Genomic DNA, 24,134 nt, shown 5'->3' on the forward strand with positions numbered 1-24,134 from the left:
AGTTGCATATTTTTACTAAAATGTTGCGTATGAGTAATATTATTCAACAAATGTCAATAAATAATTATAAATCATACGTCAATATGCCATAAAAACAAATCACAATTTGTTTACTTAATCCTACAGAAATTTGAATAATTCTGCATCGTATATAGCATTAAATTAAAATATGTAAGCGTATTTACATGATTAAAGCATTTATATTTTATTTTTTAGTAAAACCAAAATTTAAACAATTTATTTACCAACCAAAGAACTGATAAAAATATTTCATAATAATAGATAAACATTTAAATAATAAAAAAAAATCAATTAAATTTTTACGAAATATTTTACAAAGTCTAGTTTTTAATATTGTAATGCCTTTCAAAAACAGCATGAATTAAAATATTTAAAAGTATTTTTTTATTACTAGGAATACTTCCTCTTTGTCAGTTGCAATGTTTTTTGCATTAAAAAAATGCAGCTTTAATGTATATTCATATTTATACATATATATAAACATTTATGTAAAATACACATATATAAAATATTTTACATATCGTCAGTTGTAATGTATAATATGTGTAAATGTAAGCATTTTGTTATTTCATAAATATTTCAGTTTCTTCCTTAAAACTATAGAAAATGAAGTTTTGCATTTGCAATGACGATATAGATACATTGAGAAATATGAATATATGTATAAATATATATTCTAGGTTATCATCACAACTTTTCAGTACTTAGCTTCTAGTGCAAAACCCAACAACCAACCATTGAAAACTCACTATCTCGGTGAACTTAAATGAACCAACTTGTATTAGTATTAGTGCAAGTTTTATGGCTTTTTTCCACACATTCTCTAGAGTACAGTTTAAAAATCTTTTTTTCATAAACTTTTTAAAATTTACTTACTTTGTGAAATACATACACTTTTGAAACATTTACATATACAACACTTACACATACAACTGTGTGTATGTATCTACATATGTATGTACGTCTACATTAATTTTTGTATGTATGGCTATGGATTTTTATCATCATATTCATGTGTGACAATTCTCAAAGATTGGATACTAATTTCAAAAATGCTTGTTTGTTTAAATTGTTTATATTTGCCTAGATTTCAATTTCACCCTCATTACAAAAAACAACAACAACAAGAGAGCAAAACATTGACAACATTAGAAGCATCAACAGCAACAGAAAGCTAAAATACAAATACCATCATAGTGCATATGACAGACAATATACGTAAATACATACATTCATACATTCTGATACATAAACTCATTCAACAATTACAACCCCTCTGCTTAGCCTCCAATTTCGTTAATATCTAACATATAGTCAAGTAAATGTAAAGATTCATTCATGTTTTTTTTTTAATCCAGAAAATTAAAAGGACTTTGAGAATAAATACGAACAACAAACCGACCGACTTATACAAGAACAAAACTCATAGATATTTGAATTCTCAAACTCTATGCAAACACTGGTTCTATCCTGTAATTCGCGGAGATAATGTATTTAGTTAAAATCCACTTTAGTGTGTTCAAGTAATTTATAGAAAAATAACTCTAAACCTTTCAACTGTAACTTAGAATGTCGGCCTAACTGCAAAGGAGTACGATGTGGCTGTCCGAAACTTGAAGTTCAATTTCGGTTTATTTTAACACCTCGAAAAATTTTAGACTACTTTGTACACACGTGTAGAGAGTATTCAATAAAGGACCAATATTCTAGAAAACCTGTTCCATTTAATGTTGCGATGTTCTAGGTGGACCTCACATCGGATTAGTCCCAAAACTACTCCATGTTAATATTATTGGACTACAAGATCATAAATGGTTCCATTAGGATATTGTACTCCCATTATTTATGACTACTAAACGAATCATGTACTGCCATATTTTTTGAAGGGTATAGTTTTAAGATTAGCTTAATGGATCGTGTACTTCAATAAATTTGGAAGGGCTTGACCTTGTCCTACGAAAAGCGGCTTTGGATATTACCAACATTGCACAAGTTCTTTCTTTCAAAAAACATAAAATGTGGAACATATCGATGTTTTTGGGTTTAGTTACTGGACTCTGGGTGCTGGGCAGACATCCACATCCATTAAACGGCAGTTCCACTTATTTGCTATACACATATTCTACCCTAGATCTGAAGAAGATTAGGTTGATATTCAACGAATTTTGTAACAGAAGGCTGTTGATATTGGTGATAACCCAACACTATTAGACGTTATTGGACCAGAACGTTAAATTTTTGTGGTGCATTGACTTCTTTTCGCACTGCTAGATATTTAAATCGGTATATGTATGTAATATATTGAAGAGCCAAATATCGATTTTTAATTGAAATGAAACGTAGCTACAGTTAGTATAAAAAAGCTATTCAAATAGCTATTTTAACTAACACCAGTTATTAGTAGTTTGTGTGAGCCATTCTGAACTGCAGGGTACACAATAATATTTTTATGTATGAGTGGCCTGCCTAGTTTCTTTTTGTTTTTCTTTTAGTGACAGAGCACAATGGGTATACATTTAATTATGATCTAAAAAGATTTCATCATAAAGCTGGTAATAAGGAACACGAATCGGAATGATTTTGGACTTTAAATCATAAACTGTCTGTTTTCTGTACTAACATGTTATGCATTAATCTTATAAGAATTTCTAAATAAAAATATTGTACTATTTTTATAGTCATTAATCCCATAGTTAACTAAAAGGGATATTGTTTTCTATAACCATGCTTTGACTTCTTTATGCACTCTATCCCATGCAAAATAGTACACCCACAAGAAAGAAAGAAAACAACAACAACAACAAATTAACAAGAACATTCCTACACATGCTGCTGTTGTTTCAACGGCTGTTGTGTTGCTCTTTAAAGTTCTTGTATTTTGAACTCTTAAAGATGTATGAATGTTTATTTACATTTACTCTACACACATATATACATGAAATCATGCCTGTCTGTCTATGTATGTATGATGTGAGTGCAGCCATGTGTTGTTTAACATATATACATTAGGGTAATCACCTAATTTTATTAAAGATATGTCAGTGCCCCCGATGACATTAACATATATTCTAAAAGGGCATTTTTTAATGCACTCTGCAAATAGAGAATTTAAAAACAACTATTTATAAATACTTATTAAATTCCAATCGATTTACCTTTAATAAGATTTGTACGTTTGAACAAGCGTGCTTATTAATATATTGGACCAAACACTTTTTATTGGATTTCATCTCAATACCGCTATATTTTAAAATTAATATTTTCTAACTGTTCTTAAGAAAAGTTATACTTCTAATATTTGTATTTAACTTAAATATGTATGAGTGTATTATAAACATGCATGTATTCAACCAGTCGGAAGAGAATTTAATGAATTTCCAGACTTAAATAAAAACACAAACACAAAAAGTAATGACTTAAATGGTAGAACAAAGACTAGCAGAAAGGGGAGCAAATTAACATTAGAGTTTAACAACCAGAGTGTGAGGGGACTTAAGGGGGATATAAGAGATATTGTTTTTTCTTATTAAACATTTGTTTTTTCCCCCCACCATCCATTTTAGTCAAGTTGTGTTTATGAAATTAGAGTAAATTGTAATTGTAGTGCATGTAAGTATTTATGTTGCTGGCTGTGTCAAAAAAAAAATGGAAAAAATAGGAAAAATTGCTATAGAGTTGGAGTAGTTGTTTTTAATTGTATTATATGTATACAAACACTCACACTTATGCTTATAAATACAAATGCAAAGTATAATGAAAACAATGTTTTATGATTTTTATTGTAAGCTTTGTTTTTATAATATGTCTGTATGTTAGTGGGGCCAAATAGTATGTCGATGTAAGTGTATATAAGGACCAACTTATTTTCCCCCCATTAACTTTAGGACTCATTTGCAACGTTTACTGAACATTAAATCAGTCTATAAACGTTTAAGAATTTAGCACCGACAATGAATGTGACACAACAACAACAACAACAAAAAACCTAGAAAAAATATAAAAATTACAAAGTCTATAATAAAATTAACACGCATACATGCATGTAGTTAAGTAACATCTTAACTCCTTTTTTTATTTCTTTTTAAATTTGAGGCAAGTGGTAGGGAAACGATGTTTTCTTTTTATCACAAAATAAACAATCTACACATCTGTTGCAACATGACTTTATGCCACATTTTATTTAGTACTCAAACTCTTATGGCAGAGACACTCACATAACATCAGCCACACAATTACATATACAATACAAAGAAAATTAAAAATGTTAAAAAAAAAAATTGGAAAAAACAAAAAAAAATCAACTTAAATAGAATATTGTTTGCAGACTTTACCAAGTGGCGACATTGAATCTATATTCTACACAGAGTTTTAGTCATAAACATTAAATAGACAGACTCTGTATTGTTTATTTGTGCATAAAACACAAAGTTTTTTATTATTATTATTTTCTAAATATTTACCAGATTTAATTGTGTGCTTTTAGTTGTAAAATTTAATGTATTATGTCGTGGCGAGTTATTGTTATATTAAGCCCCAAAAGTATGCCACTATTTTTGATAATTTTAAAAATATATATTCTAAAATTCCAGGAATATTCACGATAAAATCTTAATTTATGATTTTGTATAAATAAACCATAGAGTTCGAAACTTAGTCAGTGTCAACATGCTTTTTAGACAACTGCTTAGAGATATTTTAGTATTCAACCAAGTTTAATGTCTAATAGAACTTATACTTTGGAGCACCTTCAAACAACTATAGACTTAATTCGTTCAAAGAACTTCAAGTATGCATACGATATGCAGATGTTGTATAAGTTTTTTTTTTAAAAAGCTTTAACAATTGCTTATAATTTAAACAACAATTTAAAAGTACAATTTTGTTTATAAACTGTTCTGAAAACTTTACATTAGCATTTGTCTTGTCATGAGCTCCACACTATTTTCTACTTAAGAAACCCTAAAGAAGAACTATAAACATCGTTAAGAAATTAATCTCACATTCTTTGTTTACTTTTAGTCCTTACTTGTGCTTTAATACTTTTTCTTACTTTTTTTGTATACAACTCATTACTTAAGTTATTGTTTTTTTTACGTTTCTAGTTTTAATTGAAAATCTTATTTTCTCCTACTACTTTTGGATTGTTATTTAGCCGTTGGGACAATTAGACAACCAAACAACCACCCACCTTTTAGTTTATTAAAAAGGAAAACAATTGAAAAAATAGCAACAACAACAACAACGATAAGCGCAATTACAAAAACAAACAAAAGACCGTTTAGTATGCTGACTGTATTGACTGTCTTTCTGTCTGTATGTTTGTGTATCTTTATTTCTATAACGACTTTCGACTACACTTATTTAACAACAGCAACAATAATTAAAACAACAACAATAGCAGCAGCAGCAACAACAACAGGTGCTAATTAAAAATGTTGTCGCCCCATTAAATCCATTTAATGGCCTTTTGTTGTTTATGTTCTTGTTGTTGCTATTATTACTAAATATGTTTCTAGGATTTTGACAAAAGCAAACGTAATACTTTTTCCTAGAGACCAAAAAAAAAAACAAAAAAGGAGAAACAAACACAAAAAAGGGCTTTTCCCTACAACTTATTCACTCATTGCTGCAGTCATTGTTTTTGTACTTGTTTTAATGGCTGAGAATGTGCTCATAAAATTCCTCTTTTAGACAATTGAAATAAAAAAGTAATAAATGTTTTGTGTTCTTTTTTTCATTTCACTTGCCAGCTCTTTCCCACTCTCTCTTACTGCATTTGTGTGTTTCCCTTTGGAAATCAAAATGTTGTATTGTTGTTGTTGTTGTTTCATTTACTTTGACTGAAATGAGAAGAACAAAAATTTGTTCTTGTTTGCTTAAGTGCAACTAATTTATGTATGCAGTATTTTGTAGGTTCAAGTTCAGTGTTAAAATCCTTATAGCTTTTCCTTTTTTCTTCCACTCTATTACCCTTCCCTCTTAACGAAATTCCTTTAAAGCCCAGAAAAATCCTTTAAGACTGTGCGGCAAGTATTCAAGTGTTTAATAATGCGGTGGTAAATAATTTTCTTATACTCTTTTATAGGATTTCTTGTGTTTCAACTTGTTTTGTATTTGTGAGCGAGTAATAGGATTAAACAAAATTAAAGATTAAAAGCAAGAAATACTAATTTAAGGATTAAGATTTCTTTGCTTAAATCAAACAACAACAAAAACAAAACTCAAATAAAGGATTATTAGTGTTTTTATTTTAAAAGATATACAAGAACGTCTGTTTTTTGACTCTCTAGTAAGTGGCCATCATAATTAATTCAATGGCTAAAGAAAACAACAACGAACCAGGGATGAAAATTATACAAATAATTAATTGAATTAAATTAAATTTAAGTCCTTTTAAGTATATTTGCTAAACTATTCTTATGGTGTTTAGCAATTTATGTATAAAAAAGGATTTAACCGTTATTTTTTAAGTTCTTATTTTTCCGTCGTTGTAGTTATTACTTTTTTTAATCTTCTTATGAGTTATATGAACAAAAGAGCTTGCGACAAAGGTTTTTAATTTCAAAATTATTTTTATATTTTATGATCATAATGTGGCAAATAATACACAGAAATAGGACATTTTTTATGCTTTTATGAACGAAAAAAAGTGGAGTAAAATAAATTAGTTAGTTGGTTGGTTGGGTTAGTTAGTTAGTTAGTTAGTTAGTTAGTTAGTTAGTTAGTTAGTTAGTTAGTTAGTTAGGTAGTTAGTTGGTTCGTTAGTTATTTGGTTAGTTGGTTAATTTGTTAGTTGCTTAGTTAGTTAGTTAGTTAGTTAGTTAGTTAGTTAGTTAGTTAGTTAGTTAGTTAGTTAGTTAGTTAGTTAGTTAGTTAGTTAGTTAGTTAGTTAGGTAGTTAGTTGGTTCGTTAGTTATTTGGTTAGTTGGTTAGTTTGTTAGTTGCTTAGTTAGTTAGTTAGTTAATTAGTTAGTTAGTTAGTTAGTTAGTTAGTTAGTTCGGTAGTTAGTTACTTAGTTAGTTGGTTAGTTAGTTAGTTAGTTAGTTAGTTAGTTAGTTAGTTAGTTAGTTAGTTAGTTAGTTTGTTAGTTAGTTAGTACTGTACGGGCGCGGATCCTTGGGGGACGGTGTAATTATATAAAGTCCTTTAAGCATTCCTTCTAACAGACTTGTTTACATTTCTACTGCTGATAACTAGTCTGGTCTATGAACTAATCTGTTTAGCTTTCTTATGGGCTTTTGGCTATTTTATGGACCAATCTGTTGGCTTGTCTGTTGTTTAGTCTATGGCAAAGGATATACACATACATATGTACATATATTGACCAGTCTATGCTCTAACTATAGATTAACCTAGCACTCATAAATATAGAAATTATAAATTGAATATAATTTTTTGCATAAATAATTTATTAAATACATATAAAATATTAAATTTAAATAAAATAGCTTTTTCATTATTATAAAACCGAAATCTTAAATTCATCAATTTCAACATACATACGTACATAGTTTAATTTATTTATTTGTTTGCTTTTAAGTTAAAAAAAAAGTAAAACCATATTTTGATAAATTTAAATTTGGACATTTTCTTGAAAGCTTTTTAATTGGAAATTAAGATGCTCACACATACAAAAGTAACACAAGGATATGAATTTATATACATATACATATTATTGTACATACTACATGCATATGTTTCAACACAAAAAAAAAAACATACAAATAATGACAATAATTTAAAATTCGACTATTATGCAAGAAAACAAAACAGAAATAAACAAAAATATGTATAAATAAATTGCGAATGGAAGTTGTGACCTACTTTAACATCTCATTGATTTTTGTGGCAATTTTTTAGAACTTTGAAGAAAAACAAGCCAAATAAAAATTACTACAAACATGGAAAACCAAAAATTTACATCAAAATAAACACAAAGGAACACACACTTTAATACGTATAGCATATAAACATGAATACAGGAGGTATCTGTGTAACTACATTTGCATTTCTGTTTAAAGAAAAATAATATTTTTATTATGAACAAAAATACCTAAAGTAATAACAACTACAGCTACATATAACCATCAATGCAAGTGTGTCTTTTTAGTCTAGTTCTTACGTTTTTTGTTTTTTTTTTTTTTTTCAACAACATGTTGTAGTTGCTGGTGCCTCTGTTCAGAACGTAAAAATACTAATGGTACATTGTTTTTGAATTGTTTTAACATACTACAACAACTATGAAAAAAAAACAAGAATATTAACAACATCAGTACTAGCAGCAATAGCAACAACAAACATATTAAACATGGAAAACAAAAACGACCGAAAAACCCCCAAATGTAACAACTTTATAAATAATGCATAAAAACTACAACAACAATGACAGTAACATCAACGTCAACATTACCAGCAGCAACAACACAGCAAAAACACAACTTAAAATGGTTTTAACACTTTTTTTCGGAAACTAAAACACTCTCTCATACACACGCACACAGCCACACACCATAAAAGTCGACAACGACAACAACCAAAATAAAAATAAACACTAAAATTTTAAGCATACAGTGTAGGTTATGAATGTAATGAAAAACTACTCAAATGCTACGTTGACTAATATGTGGATACCACTGTGCCACTTTATTAAAAACAAAAAATATTAAAGTGCTTCTTCGAATATAGCGGTTCGTATATAGTCTTGTGTATAGTTTTGTCTATAGTCTAGTCTATAATCTAGTCAAAGTCTAGTCTATAGTCTAGTCAATAGTCTAGTCTATAGTCTAGTCTATAGTCTAGTCAATAGTCTAGTCTATAGTCTAGTCTATAGTCTAGTCTATAGTCTAGTCTATAGTCTAGTCTATAGTCTAGTCTATAGTCTAGTCTATAGTCTAGTCTATAGTCTAGTCTATAGTCTAGTCTATAGTCTAGTCTATAGTCTAGTCTATAGTCTAGTCTATAGTCTAGTCCATAGTCTAGTCTATAGTCTAGTCTATAGTCTAGTCTATAGTCTAGTCTATAGTCTAGTCTATAGTCTAGTCTATAGTCTAGTCTATAGTCTAGTCTATAGTCTAGTCTATAGTCTAGTCTATAGTCTAGCCTATAGTCTAGTCTATAGTCTAGTCTATAGTCTAGCCTAGAGTTTACCCTAGAGTCTAGTATATAGTCTAATCTATAGTCTAGTCTATAGTCTAGTCTATAGTCTAGTCAATAATCTTGTCTATAGTCTAATCTATAGTCTAGTCTATAGTCTAGTCTAATAGTCCAGTCTATAGTCTTGTCTATAATCTAGTGTGTAGTCTAGTCTATTGTCTATTCTATAGTCTAGTCTATAGAATAATCAATAGTCTAATCTGTAGTCTGGTGTATAGTCTGGTATATTGTATAGCAGGCGGGTATCCACTGGTGGGAAGATAAATTACAATTGCATGTATTCATATTAGTCATTATTTTAGTGCCATGCAGAATTTCTTATTGAAATGTGTTTTTCCTGGAACCGTAGGTTTCCTAAAAATAGATAATGTTTTCTATATTACTGTAGTGACTTGCATATGAAATATTTTGGTTAAAATTCTTAAATATTTTTATTTCTAAAAAGTAGGAAGAAATAAAATTTGCAAAAGACATTTACAAAAACACAAAATGTACTTGAAATGCAATAGAAGTGGCGAGTGTGTTTTGAAAAATGTTTGTATATTTTTAAATAAATACACATTTGTACCCAGCAGTTCTTTAAACTAGCCATTCGAATGTTTAACTATTCTGTGTAGTCTAAGCGTTGACGAAAGCGAAGACAGGCAGTACTCTGCTTTACCCTAGGTTAACGAGAGAAGGAATACATATTAGAATGTTGTTGTTTATATAGTAGCAAATTCACTTGGCCATTTTTAATTCAAGTGATGTACTAACAATTCAAATGACATCCTCCTATGACATGCCCATGTTAAAAAACTATTCACCTAGCGGGTCGCTTGGCTAGTGCGGATGCAACTTGGAAGGTTGAACAACCGATTCAAAACTGTTCCTCAAAACTACTGGATACATATACATGCATTTATTAAGAGGTATATGTATTATTATTTGCATGTTGACGTTGTATTAGTATGTGTATACAGTTGTAAATGTGGCCACATATTTTTATACAATTTTCATGCAGATGATGAGAAAACACTTTTTTTAATAAAAAATAAAAATACAAAACATTACAACCGACCGACAGTAAAAGTGAATTGAACAACACAGAACACAATACGTAATGAAACAACTGAACATGCAAAACTGAACAAATGCTATCACATACCAACAATATCTGGAACTTACTGCAGCAGAAGTATGGCTATTTGTTGTTGTTGTTGTTCCTTATAGAATTCTAAGATAGATCTTAAAGGGTGTCAAATTTTTCCAAATATGGTTTTTTGTTTAGAAACGATGGTCATTGAAAACTTAAAAGAATACCACTCCGATACCAATTTTATACCTTCAATATTGCAGGGCCAATGGCTACAACAATCAACAACCATACTATTACGAAAAGGAATGAACATGAATGTACAATTGTGGCAGCAATTACAAGATTGTTTTTTTTCATTTCCTTTATACTGTCGTTCCCTTTAGAGGTCAAAACTTTTGCAGAGTTGCAGCCAGCCAGCCAGCCAATACAACGAAAGTATGTTAATTGTTGTACTCTATTCAAACTATGTCAATTGGATTCTAAAGTTAGTAGTACTCCAGAAGATGCTAAGGACTTTTATTCTAGCATGTATGTAAAGGAAAATGAAATACTTAAGGAAAACTAAGAAGTTTCTTAGAAGTTAAATAACAACCCCTTCTTATTTATTCTAATGTAAATTTTTATTAAAAAGTTAAAATGTGCGACATAAGGATTTTTTATTTATTTGTTTATTTTTGTTCCCTTCTTTGTCAATATGTAAATTTGGTTTTAAATTAAGTTTCTATACATTTTTAGAAAAACTTAAAGCTTAAAATATTTATATATAATTTAAAAATATTTACCTAATAATATGACTGACATAAATATTTAAATGTTTTACCCCAAACACATACACACACACAAACAAATTGAAGATAAAAGTCGGTACCGAACTGTAAGGAATGATTATAGAACCGAACGACATGTAATTATGGTTAAATTTTTAAACGGCATTTTAAATGTTTGATTTCTTGTGAATGTGTTTGTGTGTATCTATGAGTGATTGTATTTATTATAGTTATTTAAAATTCAGCTTATTCAACCAAGAATACTTCCCTATATACATTGTACAAACATACTTATTAAAATTTATGTACGTATTAATATGTGCGGTAAATGATGGGGTAAATATTTGTATCTGACTTTATATGGTTGTCTACAGGGTTAAATATCTGAATGGATAAATTAATAGATATGGATGGATGTGTTAGTATATATTGTGTTTTATGGTTTCGTTTTATGTATTTGTTACAATTAAAATCAATTTACGTTAAATTAATAGTAATCTACATAAATAAATAGATAATCATAGACAGGAATATTAAAATAGATGAATAAAAAATTATTTATTTGTGGGAACAAAATAATTTCTTGTAACACATACTTAAATACAATTTTATTGGAATTCATATTTGGAAAAACACAACCATTACACAAATTTAATGCTGAAAAGACAATAACAAGTTATTTTTATAACTTTTGCAATAAAATTAAGCAATAAATATTTTTAACCTGAAATATAAATATAGAAATAATTATAAAGCGTTTAATGTCACGATCAATTAAGTGATTGTAATTGATAATGATAAAAGACTAGACAATAGACTATACAATAGACTAGACTATAGACTAGACTATAGACTAGACTATAGACTAGACTATAGACTAGACTATAGACTAGACTATAGACTAGACTATAGACTAGACTATAGACTAGACTATAGACTAGACTATAGACTAGACTATAGACTAGACTATAGACTAGACTATAGACTAGACTATAGACTAGACTATAGACTAGACTATAGACTAGACTATAGACTAGACTATAGGCAAGACAATTGCCTATGAACTAGACTATTCACTATGAACTTTTCTATAGTCTAGACTAGACGTAAGACTAGAATTTAGACTAGACTTAACATAAGACTTTAGATTAGATTTTAGAGTAAAATGTAAACCTTACTATATACTAACCTGTACGCTACACTATAGACTATGCTATATACTGACTATAGACCAGACTTTAGACTAGAATATACTTCATTCCAGATTTTATACAGCACTATATTGTAAACTACACTTTAGAGTATAATTTAGACTAGAATATATACCATACTTTAGACTAGACTTTAGACTAAACTTTAGAATAGACTTTATACTAGACTTTAGACTTGACTTAAGACTAGAATATAGATTATAAAACCTATAAACGAGACTGTAGGCTACACTATAGACTCTCTGTTGTCTAGACTTGTTTTAAGAGTAGATTTAAGACTAGACCGTAAACAATACCATACCCTAGACTATAGACTAGACTATAACCAAGACTACAGACTGTCAAATTACGCAATGAAACTACAATGCATACTAATTGAGTTGTAGCTTATAAAGGTTTATATCTTTTTTTAAATGGAATTTAAACGTTTAATATTTAAACATTATTAAGGCTGAAGGTGAAATCATTTAGACTACAAATTCTCAATTTATTTATAAATTTTGAAACATTTTTCATCATGCATATAAATGTACAAAAATAATGGAATTAACCTGTAAATATAGAAATACTTATCAGAGTGTGTATCTTACACACATACTATTAACCTTAATTTTTTTCATTGAAAATTCATTAAAAATTATTCATCAAATTTATATGTTCACAAATACGAGTGATTGCTTGTATGTTGTTTCTATTGTAAATGTGGAAACACATTTGTGCGTGTATGTAATTTTATTCCAAGTTAAAACTAAATTAACATAAATTATAAAGAGACTAAATAACAGCAATCCACCATTATCTTTCTTTCCTTTATTCTCTATCCCACAAAATACCAGGAAAAAGAAGTTACAAATTTACATAAATTTGTTGAAATTACAAAAAGGTTTCTTTTTCATTTAATCTAAAATATTCTCAAGTCTATGGCGCAGAACCCTTTCGTAGCTCTGTTAAATTGCAAAAGAAAATGTGAGTTAAAGAGATGACAAGACAATTTCAATTTAGTCTTGTTGTACAAATTGAAAGATAATTGTTCATCAGGGTGCGTAAATAGGAAAATACATTGTTACATCATACACACACAGGGAGAGATACAAATTTATACACCTTTGGCAGGAGATGAGGATAATGATGATGATTATGGAACGTTGTTATGGTTGTATGGTTTATTTGTTAAAAAAACAAGTGCGTGTAAATGTCGTCATAAAGTAAAAATTGCTTAAACGACACCTTGTCGTTTTTAATGTATGCACGAAATGTGTTACATTTTTATACTTTACTTTGAACAATTCTCTTTGAAACTATAAATTTTGCCATTATTAAAGAGTGTACACGAAATATTTTGCCTAACTATTAATAAAAGTTTTACAATTTCCATTAATATTATTGTTAAACATGATTTTCTAGTTTATATTTTAATATTTGTTTTATTTAATTTGATATTTTGAATCGTAAAGAATACATTGAAATTTTGCTCGTGTTCACACTTTAAAAACTTTTCGGTTTACGAAAAACTTAAAACAAAAGGAAACTTGTACTCGAGTTCTTTTGTAAATTTCTTGTAGCTGTTGTTTTATACTTATTTTCCTTTTCACTACAATACATTCAAGTACATTTGCTGTATTGTGTTGGTGTGTGTGTTTATGTCCTGCTGCTTCCTTGTAGTTTCATTACATTTTTTTCTCTATTAGAGGAAACGTTGCTAAGCGACATAATTTTTTATAAAATCTTTATAATTATGTCGCGTCTTGACTCGTCTGATGCCTTCTTTTTTTTTTTTGAGACGTGTATGTTTTAAGCAAAATATTTAACACCTCGTTAACATTTTGGGTTTTTAAGCAGTTTTATTTTTGTTAAAAAAAAAAACAAATTTTTAATTTGAATAAATTTAATAATATTCATTTAAGAAAAGGGCGTTTGTTGTATAGAACGCTTTCTTAATCTTTTTTATGACGATTTTAAATCATAATTAAAACTTTATGTTCGCATCTTTTAATTTTAAAAAGAAATAAGTCATATTAATAAAGAAAACTAAGAAATTACATTGCATTGTGCACGGTAGGCACAGTCTATAGTCTAGACAATATATTATACTTTATGATCTATGGACTAGACTATTCTAGACTATAGATTAGAATATAGGTTTGACTTGACTATGTACTAAACTTTAGACTATAGGCTAAACTAAACTATAGAATATGGTAACCACTATAGCATAGTCAATAGACTATAGACTAGCCTATAGACTAGCCTATAGACTAGACTATAGACTAGACTATAGACAAGACTATAGACTAGACTATACTACTATAGACTAGACTATAGACTAGACTATAGACTAGACTATAGACTAGACTATAGACTAGACTATAGACTAGACTATAGACTAGACTATAGACTAGACTATAGACTAGACTATAGACTAGACTATAGACTAGACTATAGACTAGACTATAGACTAGACTATAGACTAGACTATAGTGAACACTACCTTTAAAATATGTAACTCCTACTACTTGAAAACTACATTTTCCAAGATACAACCTTGACATGTAAGCATTACAAGTTCTTCAATGAAATTGCTTTATATCTTTCTTAAATAACCTGTCATGCGAATGCAAGAAATGCAACACAAATTTTCTGAAGCATTAAATTCAATGGAAAACTTAAATGAAATCAGACAGAGCAGAACTTGATTTTTTTGATAAGCGTGTGTCACTTGCAGTCATAAATAAAAAAGCTAACAAGACAATCTGACAAACTGACAAACACATTAGGATAAGACAGATAAAACAACAACAACGACTACATACAATTACCACCCACAGGACAAAATACCAAAGCGTTACCTATGCAACCAAATGGAGCCAAGACCAAAGAGGCAACCAATATGATAAACAATGGAAACTAAAAACATAAATATGCACACACATACACATACTACATTACTATGAATGTATGTATTTCAGTATATCTAGAGATACTCTCAAATGTCCTTTTTTTCTGTTAGTGGGTGATGTTATTGTTATATGAACGCCTTAAGGGACTGAGGACATAAACACACATACACTCATATAAACTACAACCAAGGTTAGAGGTGGTTAACAGCAAATATGATGATGACGTTGTGACATTGTGATTTGATATGATGTGTCATACTTGATGTGACATACAAAAACAACAACAACAAAAAATGAAAACATTACATCTCAGCAGCCATAGCAGCAGTTGTTGTAGCACCATGTTGTTACTAACAATAGATACGCAAAATACACATTGATACTCTAACACGAATAAATGATTATAGATATAGATATCAGAAGCATGTTAAATGAATGAACCAACAGCCGAAGCCGAATAAATGAAGAAACGGATGAGTGAAATAACTGTCACGTGGTGCATAATAACAAATAAATTTGAAACTCTTGTCGAAACTTCGAAATACCACACCTCTACCAACACTATCCCACAACACCAGCAGCAGTAGAAGCGTCATTATTATTTTTACCCCTCCCCTAACTATTTAATTTAAAGGCAACAATCGAATCTTCTAACTTCAGTGACATTAGCATCCCTCCTTCTTTGCTTGCCTGCTGGTTGTGTGTCTGTGTGTGTCAATGTATCGTGTTGTTGTCATTGTTATTACACAAACTTAATTATCGGTAAATCTAACCAAAAACATTTTGAAATTATGTTCTTGTGTTTAGAAAATATGCATGCTATTTATCATTAAATGATATCTCAGCATCTTTAATCACAATTATAATTAGTGAGCACACACACACACACACTCATGTTTACATAGATAGCTACAACTATAATAAGGAAATCCTAATCCAGATACAGATTCATGTTTTTGTTATATTTTACTGCCTTGATTCTCTAATAAACTATACAACACTGTTGTTAAACATTTTTATCCAATAGTAGTGTAGTCTTTGTTATTGTAGTAACTACAACAATAATTGCTGCAACAAATCATTAGCATACTTTTACACTTTGTCTTAGAAGTGGTAAAATTAGAAGACATCATTAAAAATTACTACCGGGGGTTCGTTTACATTGTCTTTGTTTTTTTAGAATCATTTCCAAAAATAACTTTAAATCACCTAAAAAATCGTTTTGGAGTCTCTTAGTAGACTCTAAAAGTGATCGCAAATTTTTATTCTATGATCAAATATATTAAAAATATAGAATATCGAATTTTACTTGTATTTGTTTCAAAGAAACTTTAAAATTTTATTTATTAACTAGGCTAAAATTTTAAGAAAAATATAAATATATAAAATACAAATATTGAATATAAGGGATCAGTGATCTTTATGGTTTTATCAAGACTAAAATGGACTTTTAGATTTTTGTAAAATTTAGCTGATCGCAAATCAAGTTTCCGAGTAAAACTAATTTTAAGTTTTTCAACTAAAGTTAAAATTATTTCAAATAAGAGATCACTAATCTTCATGGCTTTACTGGGAAACTATCAAAGATTTCCCTTTATTTTAAACAAAATTGTGAATTTTTAATTGTAATATAAAATTTTAAAACCCAAAATGTTAGGAAAATATTAAATTTCCTATTAATTTACTATTGGAACTGGTGTAGTAGATAATTTAAGCAGCATAAAAATACATATAATTTAATACTACAAAATACCTCGTTTACCTGTAAATCCTTTAAATAAAATTTAAGCTTTTACAAGCCAAAGTACTCGTACAACAATTTTATAATTAACTATTTATGTAGAGTGTATCTGTGTATGTATGTGTGTCGAGTTGAATGTTTGTTGGTTGTCTGCGCCGAGAAATATTTGTATGTTTGTGTCTAGTAACTGTGTATGTTGTTTATCACAACTACATGCCACAAGTCATCACCAATGCCACAAGTCATAGCCATGTGGCAACAGGAAGCAAGCAACTGCAGTCTGCATTAAAAAGAGAAAAAGAAATAATAACAACAACAACAAAAATTAAAATACCCAGTTGTTAGACAATGTTATAGTGGTTTCTCTATCAGTTTTTATCATTTTTTTATCATTTTATTATTGTTGCTGTTTGGTCGTTGTTTTTATTATTTGTTAGTGTTATTCGGGTTATCATCATCAGCATCATCATCGTTAGTCAAAAGTTTTAATTACACTCCCGACCGTGTGCTAAATGAAAACACCACTAGGGAAAGGCTTCCAATTTCAATTTTATTTCATTTTTTTTCTTTTTTTGTTGCTTTGTTTTTGCTCTTTGGAATTTTCTATCTATTATTTTACCATAAAAGTCAGCAACAAAAGCACCAGCAGCTACAATAAAAACTACGCGATTGTTTTCAATATTGTATTGTTGTTATTGTTGGGCCCTCGCACACTCTGCTGCTCTGCTTGTTTGGCATTTATTTGGTGACAAAGATTTATCACCAATTGCTACAATTCCTATTTTTACTTTTTTTTATATGACTGTTGCTATATTCTCTGGTGAGTGCGTTGCTATTGCTGGAGTGTAGAGTGTGAGTATATGCTGCGGTGTTAGCGCCCCTTTTTGTATTAAAATGAACAAAAGATGCCGTTGGTTGTTGTGTATTGTTTCATTTTAATTGAAATTTTCTTCATTTCACCAACTATAAATTGTGATAAAGATAAAAAATAACAACAACAATAGCAATAGCTACAGCAACAACACAGCAACACTCATCATAGACTCGTAGGTTGTAAGATGGTTGAATAAGTGGGAGCTGTAGAGAAGTATTGGTCGGTGTTGCTGACGAAAAGATGGCTTGGAAGTGCGGACGTACAATAACTTCTAATATGTATAATACTAGCAAAGCCTTTTGTTTGTAGTGCACCCATACTTAAGCATAAATGCAAACAAATTCATGTAGAAATAGTTTGCGTATTGTCGAAAATTTGCAACAATAACTATCACAAACAGCAAACTCTAACAATAATAAAAAGCAATATGTAACAATCTAAAGCATACCACAATCAACCACATCAACAACAGACGGAACAACAGTAGACTAAAATAAGAACACACAATGGGGATACTTGCGTAAGGTCATTGGAAATTGTATGTATTTTCCAAGTCAATATCAATAAACTGATTCTGATAGACTAGTCTGTATTTTAGGCAATAATCTAGTCAAAGTATGGACTAGCCAAATGACATGTCTATTGGCTAGTTTTTGGACTAGTCTTATGACTAGTACATAATCTTTTTCTATTGACTATGATATAGACTATTCTTTTGTCCAGTCAATACAATCTAGTATATTCACTAGTATAATCTTATGTATTAAGCCTTTGGGATCAGTCTATTTACTAACCTGATTAGTTTCTTGAGTGGTATATTGACTGGTCTACTAAGTGGTCTAAATCAATCCAAAACGGTTTGAGAAATACTTTTTTGCCATTTTAATAGGCTTCGTCCTTGGATTAAAATAATATTGTAATATCTTTTCAGAAAATAATTTTTACCGATTGGTATTCTTTAAGGGGTGGGATCTATGTGTTACAAAGATCAACACAAACCTAACATAACCTTTTTCTAAAGTGGTGTAAGCTCGATTTGTACTTAATTTTAAAATAAAAAACTTTACTGAAAAAAATGTTGAAATATTTATACTACTTTGTTATAATGACCATTGATGACTCCACCTCAACTTTCCAAAGATAAAACCATATGTATATAATCCACTCTAAGAATAACGGCTCATTATATTATCTAATATTAAGTCAGTTTTTGTAATATTTATAGAGTAGAATTAAAATGTAATAAATAATATAAATTCAATTATTTCACACTTTCAATTAATCTAAAGGAAACTTATCACACTTTCAATTAATCTCAAGGAAACTTATCACTAAACCCTCGCATATAGATAGTTATCTTCAATATAGTTATTGCTTACAGGCCTCTTTTTTATTTGTTGCGGCAGCAGTGGTCGTCATAAACGTTATTTTTATTATTTTTTATTCGAATTACAATAATTTGCAAGCGACTGGCTAAGTGAGTGAATGAATGAGTGCGTGTGGGCTACAGATTTTCATTTGTCTGTCTCAATTCACAACTGTATAGTTGGTTAAGTTTGTAGGTTCCTTCAATACAATATGTTTTTTGTTCCGTTTTGTTTTTATTGTAGCTTTGTTTCTTTTATTTTATCCTCAGCTCTAATCGGTTTTTGTTTTCTTTGCTGTTGGTAATGTTGTTGCTTTTGTTTTTTGTTTTTGGTATTTATATTATTTAGTCTACGTTCGTTTTGGGTCCTGTTTTTGATGCTTTTGTACGTAGAGTATGAACCAACAATAAATGATTTTTATTTCATTGTCATTGTCCTCTTACTGATGATGAGAATGTTGAGCTGCTGCTGCTGCTGCAGCTGTTGTTGCTTTAGCTGGCAGTTTGGCTGTATGGCGGCTTCTACGTTTACTTTCTGTCTGTCTGGTTTGTTGGATAAAGTTTGAGGGACTAGTTGTTGTTGTTGTTGGCTGATTCGATGGCTGGCTTCAAGCAATTGTTATTATTTTTGTAACAACTAAAGTCAACACAACAGGCGGGTGGGAATGTTGAGTAATTTGTGGCACAACACAAATAAATTGTCCATATTGTGGTCGTGTACTTTTTAATCGCAAATGAAAAAAAACAACAGCAACAACGAACTACTATTGTACATTGTTAAGAAAACGATGGCAAGGATAACAATAATAACAACAACGGTAATGTTGTTGGCGTTGAGGAGAATAAAAAAGTAGAATGAGGTCGATTACAATAAAAAGCGATGACTTTAACTGAATGGTGTTGAAAATAATGATTATAGTCATGTTGCCGATTTTCGGTTGTTGCTGTTAGTGATGGTGTAGATGATGACAATGTTGATGACGACGATATCAGACATAAATGATATTTCTTCTCACTCGTCATCTTAAAGTTGGTCACCATCATTATTGTCAGTTTTAGCATCAACTTCATTATCATTTTGTATGTCATCGCCATCATTCTTTATTATAATTGTTAGTTGTATCCTTTTTTTGGGTAGTTTTTATTGCTTCCGTTTAACATTTTGTGGCACATAGAACAACCAAACGAACCGAATCCAGCAACCTACCAACTATTTTTGTCAATGTGTTTGAACTGAAAAGGAGAGTGTGAATAAGTGTTTGTGTGTCCTGTGACAGAGTATTCCCTACTCCCATACCGTATTTGTGGTTAAGACCAAAAACAACAATGACCAAAACAAGATTTATGAGTTAATATATTGAAGTGGTTATTTTAACTCTATAACCATGAGAGAGTAGATCTTTATTTTATGGACTATATGTCACACACTACCACCAACAACCCAGTAGTAGCTGTTACTCCTGCTTTTGTTTCTAATTTTATTTTTTTGTATATTTTATGCCACCACATAGATTTATTCCAGAGATTAACTCTTCATTTGAAATTAAATGTCAAGGGTAAATAAAACTGGTATTTAGATTATTGTGGCCAATATCACTTCATTTTATCATGATGTTTATACTTTGCTTTAATATGGATTGTGTTTAAATTATGTGTGTGTTTGTGTCTTTATAGGTATATAGCATGTCTACACCCAAATCCAGTCGAGGTAATGGCAGCATCTTTGGAGGAGCCAGTACAGCGGGTGGCAGTAGTGGAGATCCCAAGGAAAAAATGCGTCGTATACCTAATGTCCAACCAGGTACCTTGGAATGTGAACAACTGATAAAAGAAGGCACTTATGGTCGTATATATGCTGGTAAATTGGGCGACACTTGTGATGTTCTAATAAAAACCGTAGTAGATGGAGCTTCGCTAACACAAGTGGCCTGTTTACTGCAAGATGCTTCAATGCTCATTGGCATTGGCCATCAAAATGTTATGGCGCCTATGTTGGCCAATACAGAGTTGCCGGGACCGCCGGAGATTGCATATCCTTATCCCTCAAAAGGGAATTTAAAAATGTAAGTCATTGTTAAACTTAAAAATTTATTCTTTAATATGAAATTTTGAAAAAGTAAAAGTTTTCCTTTTTTCAGTTTTTTTTTAATTAAATATTAAATTTTTCATTGCAGATTCTTACAAAAATCCCGTGAAATGAATGCCTCTTTAAGCACTAGACAGCTAGTGGAGTTTGGTTTACATGTTACCAAAGGTCTAGCTCATTTACACTCAGTGGGTATAATTCACAAAGATGTGGCCACCAGGAATTGCTAGTATGTATAAAATTTTATACTTCAAAGATTTAACAACAAAGCTCTAAAAACGCAAATTACATAAAAAGCTTTTTGGTTTTCCACAGAATTTTTTTTCAAAATATATATTTTCGCCAAGAGTTTTATAATTTACAAAGCTTTACATAAAGCTCTCTTTATGAAACATTTTCACAAAAGCTTTTCTTTGCAAACAGCTTTTTGTAAGAAAGTTTTTTTATGAGAAATCTATTTATTTAGAAATGAATTGTATTTATGAAAAACTTTAAAGCTTTTCACAAAACAAATAGCTTTAAAAACACAAATTACATCAAAAGCTTTTTTGCTTTCCACAGATTTTTTTTTTTTTTTTAAATATATATTTTCGCCAAAAGTTTTATAATTTACAAAGCTTTACAGAAAGCTCTTTTCATGAAACATTTTCACAAAAGCTTTTAATTGCAAAAAGCTTTGTGTCAAAGACATTATTATGAGAAATCTATTTCTTACGAAATAAATTGTATTTGTGAATAACTTGATTACCGCTAAAAAGCGTTTCACAAAACAAATAACTTCTATAATTTTTTCTTTCTTTTCCTACTTGCCTAGTTTGGATTCTGATTCCTATGTTAAAATATGTGATAATGCCCTGTCACGTGACCTCTTCCCCGATGACTATCACTGTTTGTGTGACAACGAAAATCGGCCTTTAAAATGGATGGCTTTGGAATCGCTACAACAGAAAAACTTCTACAATCAATATTCGGATATATGGAGTTTGGGGGTATTATTTTGGGAATTGGCCACACTGGCTATGACGCCATTTGAGGAAGTGGACATATTTGAATTGACTCCATATCTAGCGGATGGTTTTCGTTTATCACAACCAATCAATTGTCCGGATGAATTGTAAGTGAAATACTATTGCATAACATAATTTTTTTTAAAAAGAAATAATTTTTTTTCTCAACAATTTTGTTCTCAAATTTAAAAAAAATAACAATTTACAAAGAATTTCAAATAAAAATTAGAATATTGACTAACAATTTCGTTTGTTAATTAAATTTGTATTAAACTTTTTAAAATGTATTAAATATGTCAATTTATTAATGTTTATCCATGAATTTATATTTCTACTTTTTTCTCTCTAGTTTTACCGTCATGTCCTGCTGTTGGCTGGTAGATCCCAAGCAACGACCGTCCTTTCCACAACTAATTGCATATTTACAGGATTTTTATGAAGATTTAAGTATGTACATATAAATTATTTTACTTTATTTTAGTTTTTATTTCAATCATAGACAAAAAAGAAAACTCAACAAATTTACATCAATAAAGATAGAAAAAATAAAAAATAAATTTAAAAAAATCACTAAAAACTTTGAAAGTTTGAAAAGAACAAATGATGGGGGGAAAATTAAATTTATTATTGTTTTCTTTTATCAAAAAAAAGGACCTGAATATTTAAAAGTCCTTGTTTTATAGAACTTAAAGAAAATAAAAAGAAAATAAACACTACAAAATTAAAATAAAATAATTATAATAAAAATATATAGGGAATCCCTAATAGTATGGAAGACAAATTTTCCTAATATATCCCCTAAATATTATGGTTGATATATTTTGAAATTACACTCAAATAAGTTGGTCCCGAGGTCTTTAATTTAAAAAAAATAATCAACACAAACTGCCGCTTTAAAACGAAATATTTTGAAAGATATCAACCTTAATTTCTAAGATGATACACAAAGGGAAAAAAGTAGTTTTAAAATTATACACGATTGGTATCAATTTGATACCAATTTAATAATATCCGTTCTCAAACCTCAACGGATAGTTGTCAAATCAACAACAAAAATTTAACAAATAAAACATCTTTTCGGAGTGAAATCAATCAAAGTAAAAACTTTATGTTGTCAAAGAGAACGTTGAGTTGTTAAAATGACAACCTAGCATTGTCGAAATCACTGGATGTTTTTTTTTAATTTAATACACATCCGTGGTCCAAATATTAACAAACATGTTAAGCTCACTTTTGACAATGGATTGTATTAATTTCGGTACTTTTCTATCCATTTTTCCTCTTTGTGTAGCATTTTTTAAGGTAAACTAGTACGTATATTACTTTTAATAGTTAGAATTGTAAATAAATAAACTTATTAAATATTAAGAAAAAAAAATGATATTATGATTGTTATTGTATGAAATAAAATATAAATTATAAAATTTTTAATTATAGTCAAATGAAAATTTCAATTTTCAGAATTAATTTATTTTATCATAAAATAAAAATAATGAAATTAAAAAAATTAATTATTTAATAACTAAAGAAAAACACTTGCAAGAATTAAGACTAATTATTACAAAAATAAACTAAATTTAATAAAAAAAAATGAACAAAATTATTGATAAAATTATTGATTTTAGAAACAGCAACAACAACTATATATACAATATAGGTTAGTTAAACAATTGAAAATTGAAAACAATTTGAAATGATTTTAAATGTTATATAAATAGAAAATCCATTTACCACTTGTACTTGTACTCATACTCGTAACATACTTAATACTTAAGTATTTAAATTCTAGTCAAAAAATAAAAAAAATACAAATAAATAATTCAAAACACTTTTTGCTCTTTCTTGAGAAAAACACTTACCAAAAAAAACCAACAAAAGTACAGAATTATCAATAAAGTTTTAAAACTACATTAAAAAATTAAGAAAGTACTG

At 29.2% G+C, this 24,134-nt stretch overlaps 1 protein-coding gene across 3 annotated transcripts in view; it reads left to right on the forward strand.

Moving 5' to 3' along the window:
* Window positions 1-23,601, forward strand: part of LOC111685178 (tyrosine-protein kinase Dnt) — a 68,785-nt gene extending 45,184 nt beyond the window's left edge. For 2 of the 3 annotated variants that reach the window (XM_046954389.1, XM_046954390.1), the window contains exons 9-12: window positions 20,784-21,172; window positions 21,284-21,424; window positions 22,010-22,309; window positions 22,552-23,600. In XM_046954389.1, the coding sequence (XP_046810345.1) occupies window positions 20,784-21,172; window positions 21,284-21,424; window positions 22,010-22,309; window positions 22,552-22,663 (942 nt within the window). In that variant the 3' untranslated portion in view covers window positions 22,664-23,600. Of the gene's footprint in view, window positions 1-20,783; window positions 21,173-21,283; window positions 21,425-22,009; window positions 22,310-22,551 lie in introns of all 3 variants that reach the window. The other variant, XM_046954391.1, reaches the window with a different exon arrangement.
* The last annotated feature ends 533 nt before the right edge of the window (window positions 23,602-24,134 follow it).

The sequence above is a fragment of the Lucilia cuprina genome, chromosome 6 (genome assembly GCF_022045245.1).
Source record: "Lucilia cuprina isolate Lc7/37 chromosome 6, ASM2204524v1, whole genome shotgun sequence".
NCBI classification, from domain to species: Eukaryota; Metazoa; Arthropoda; class Insecta; order Diptera; family Calliphoridae; genus Lucilia; species Lucilia cuprina.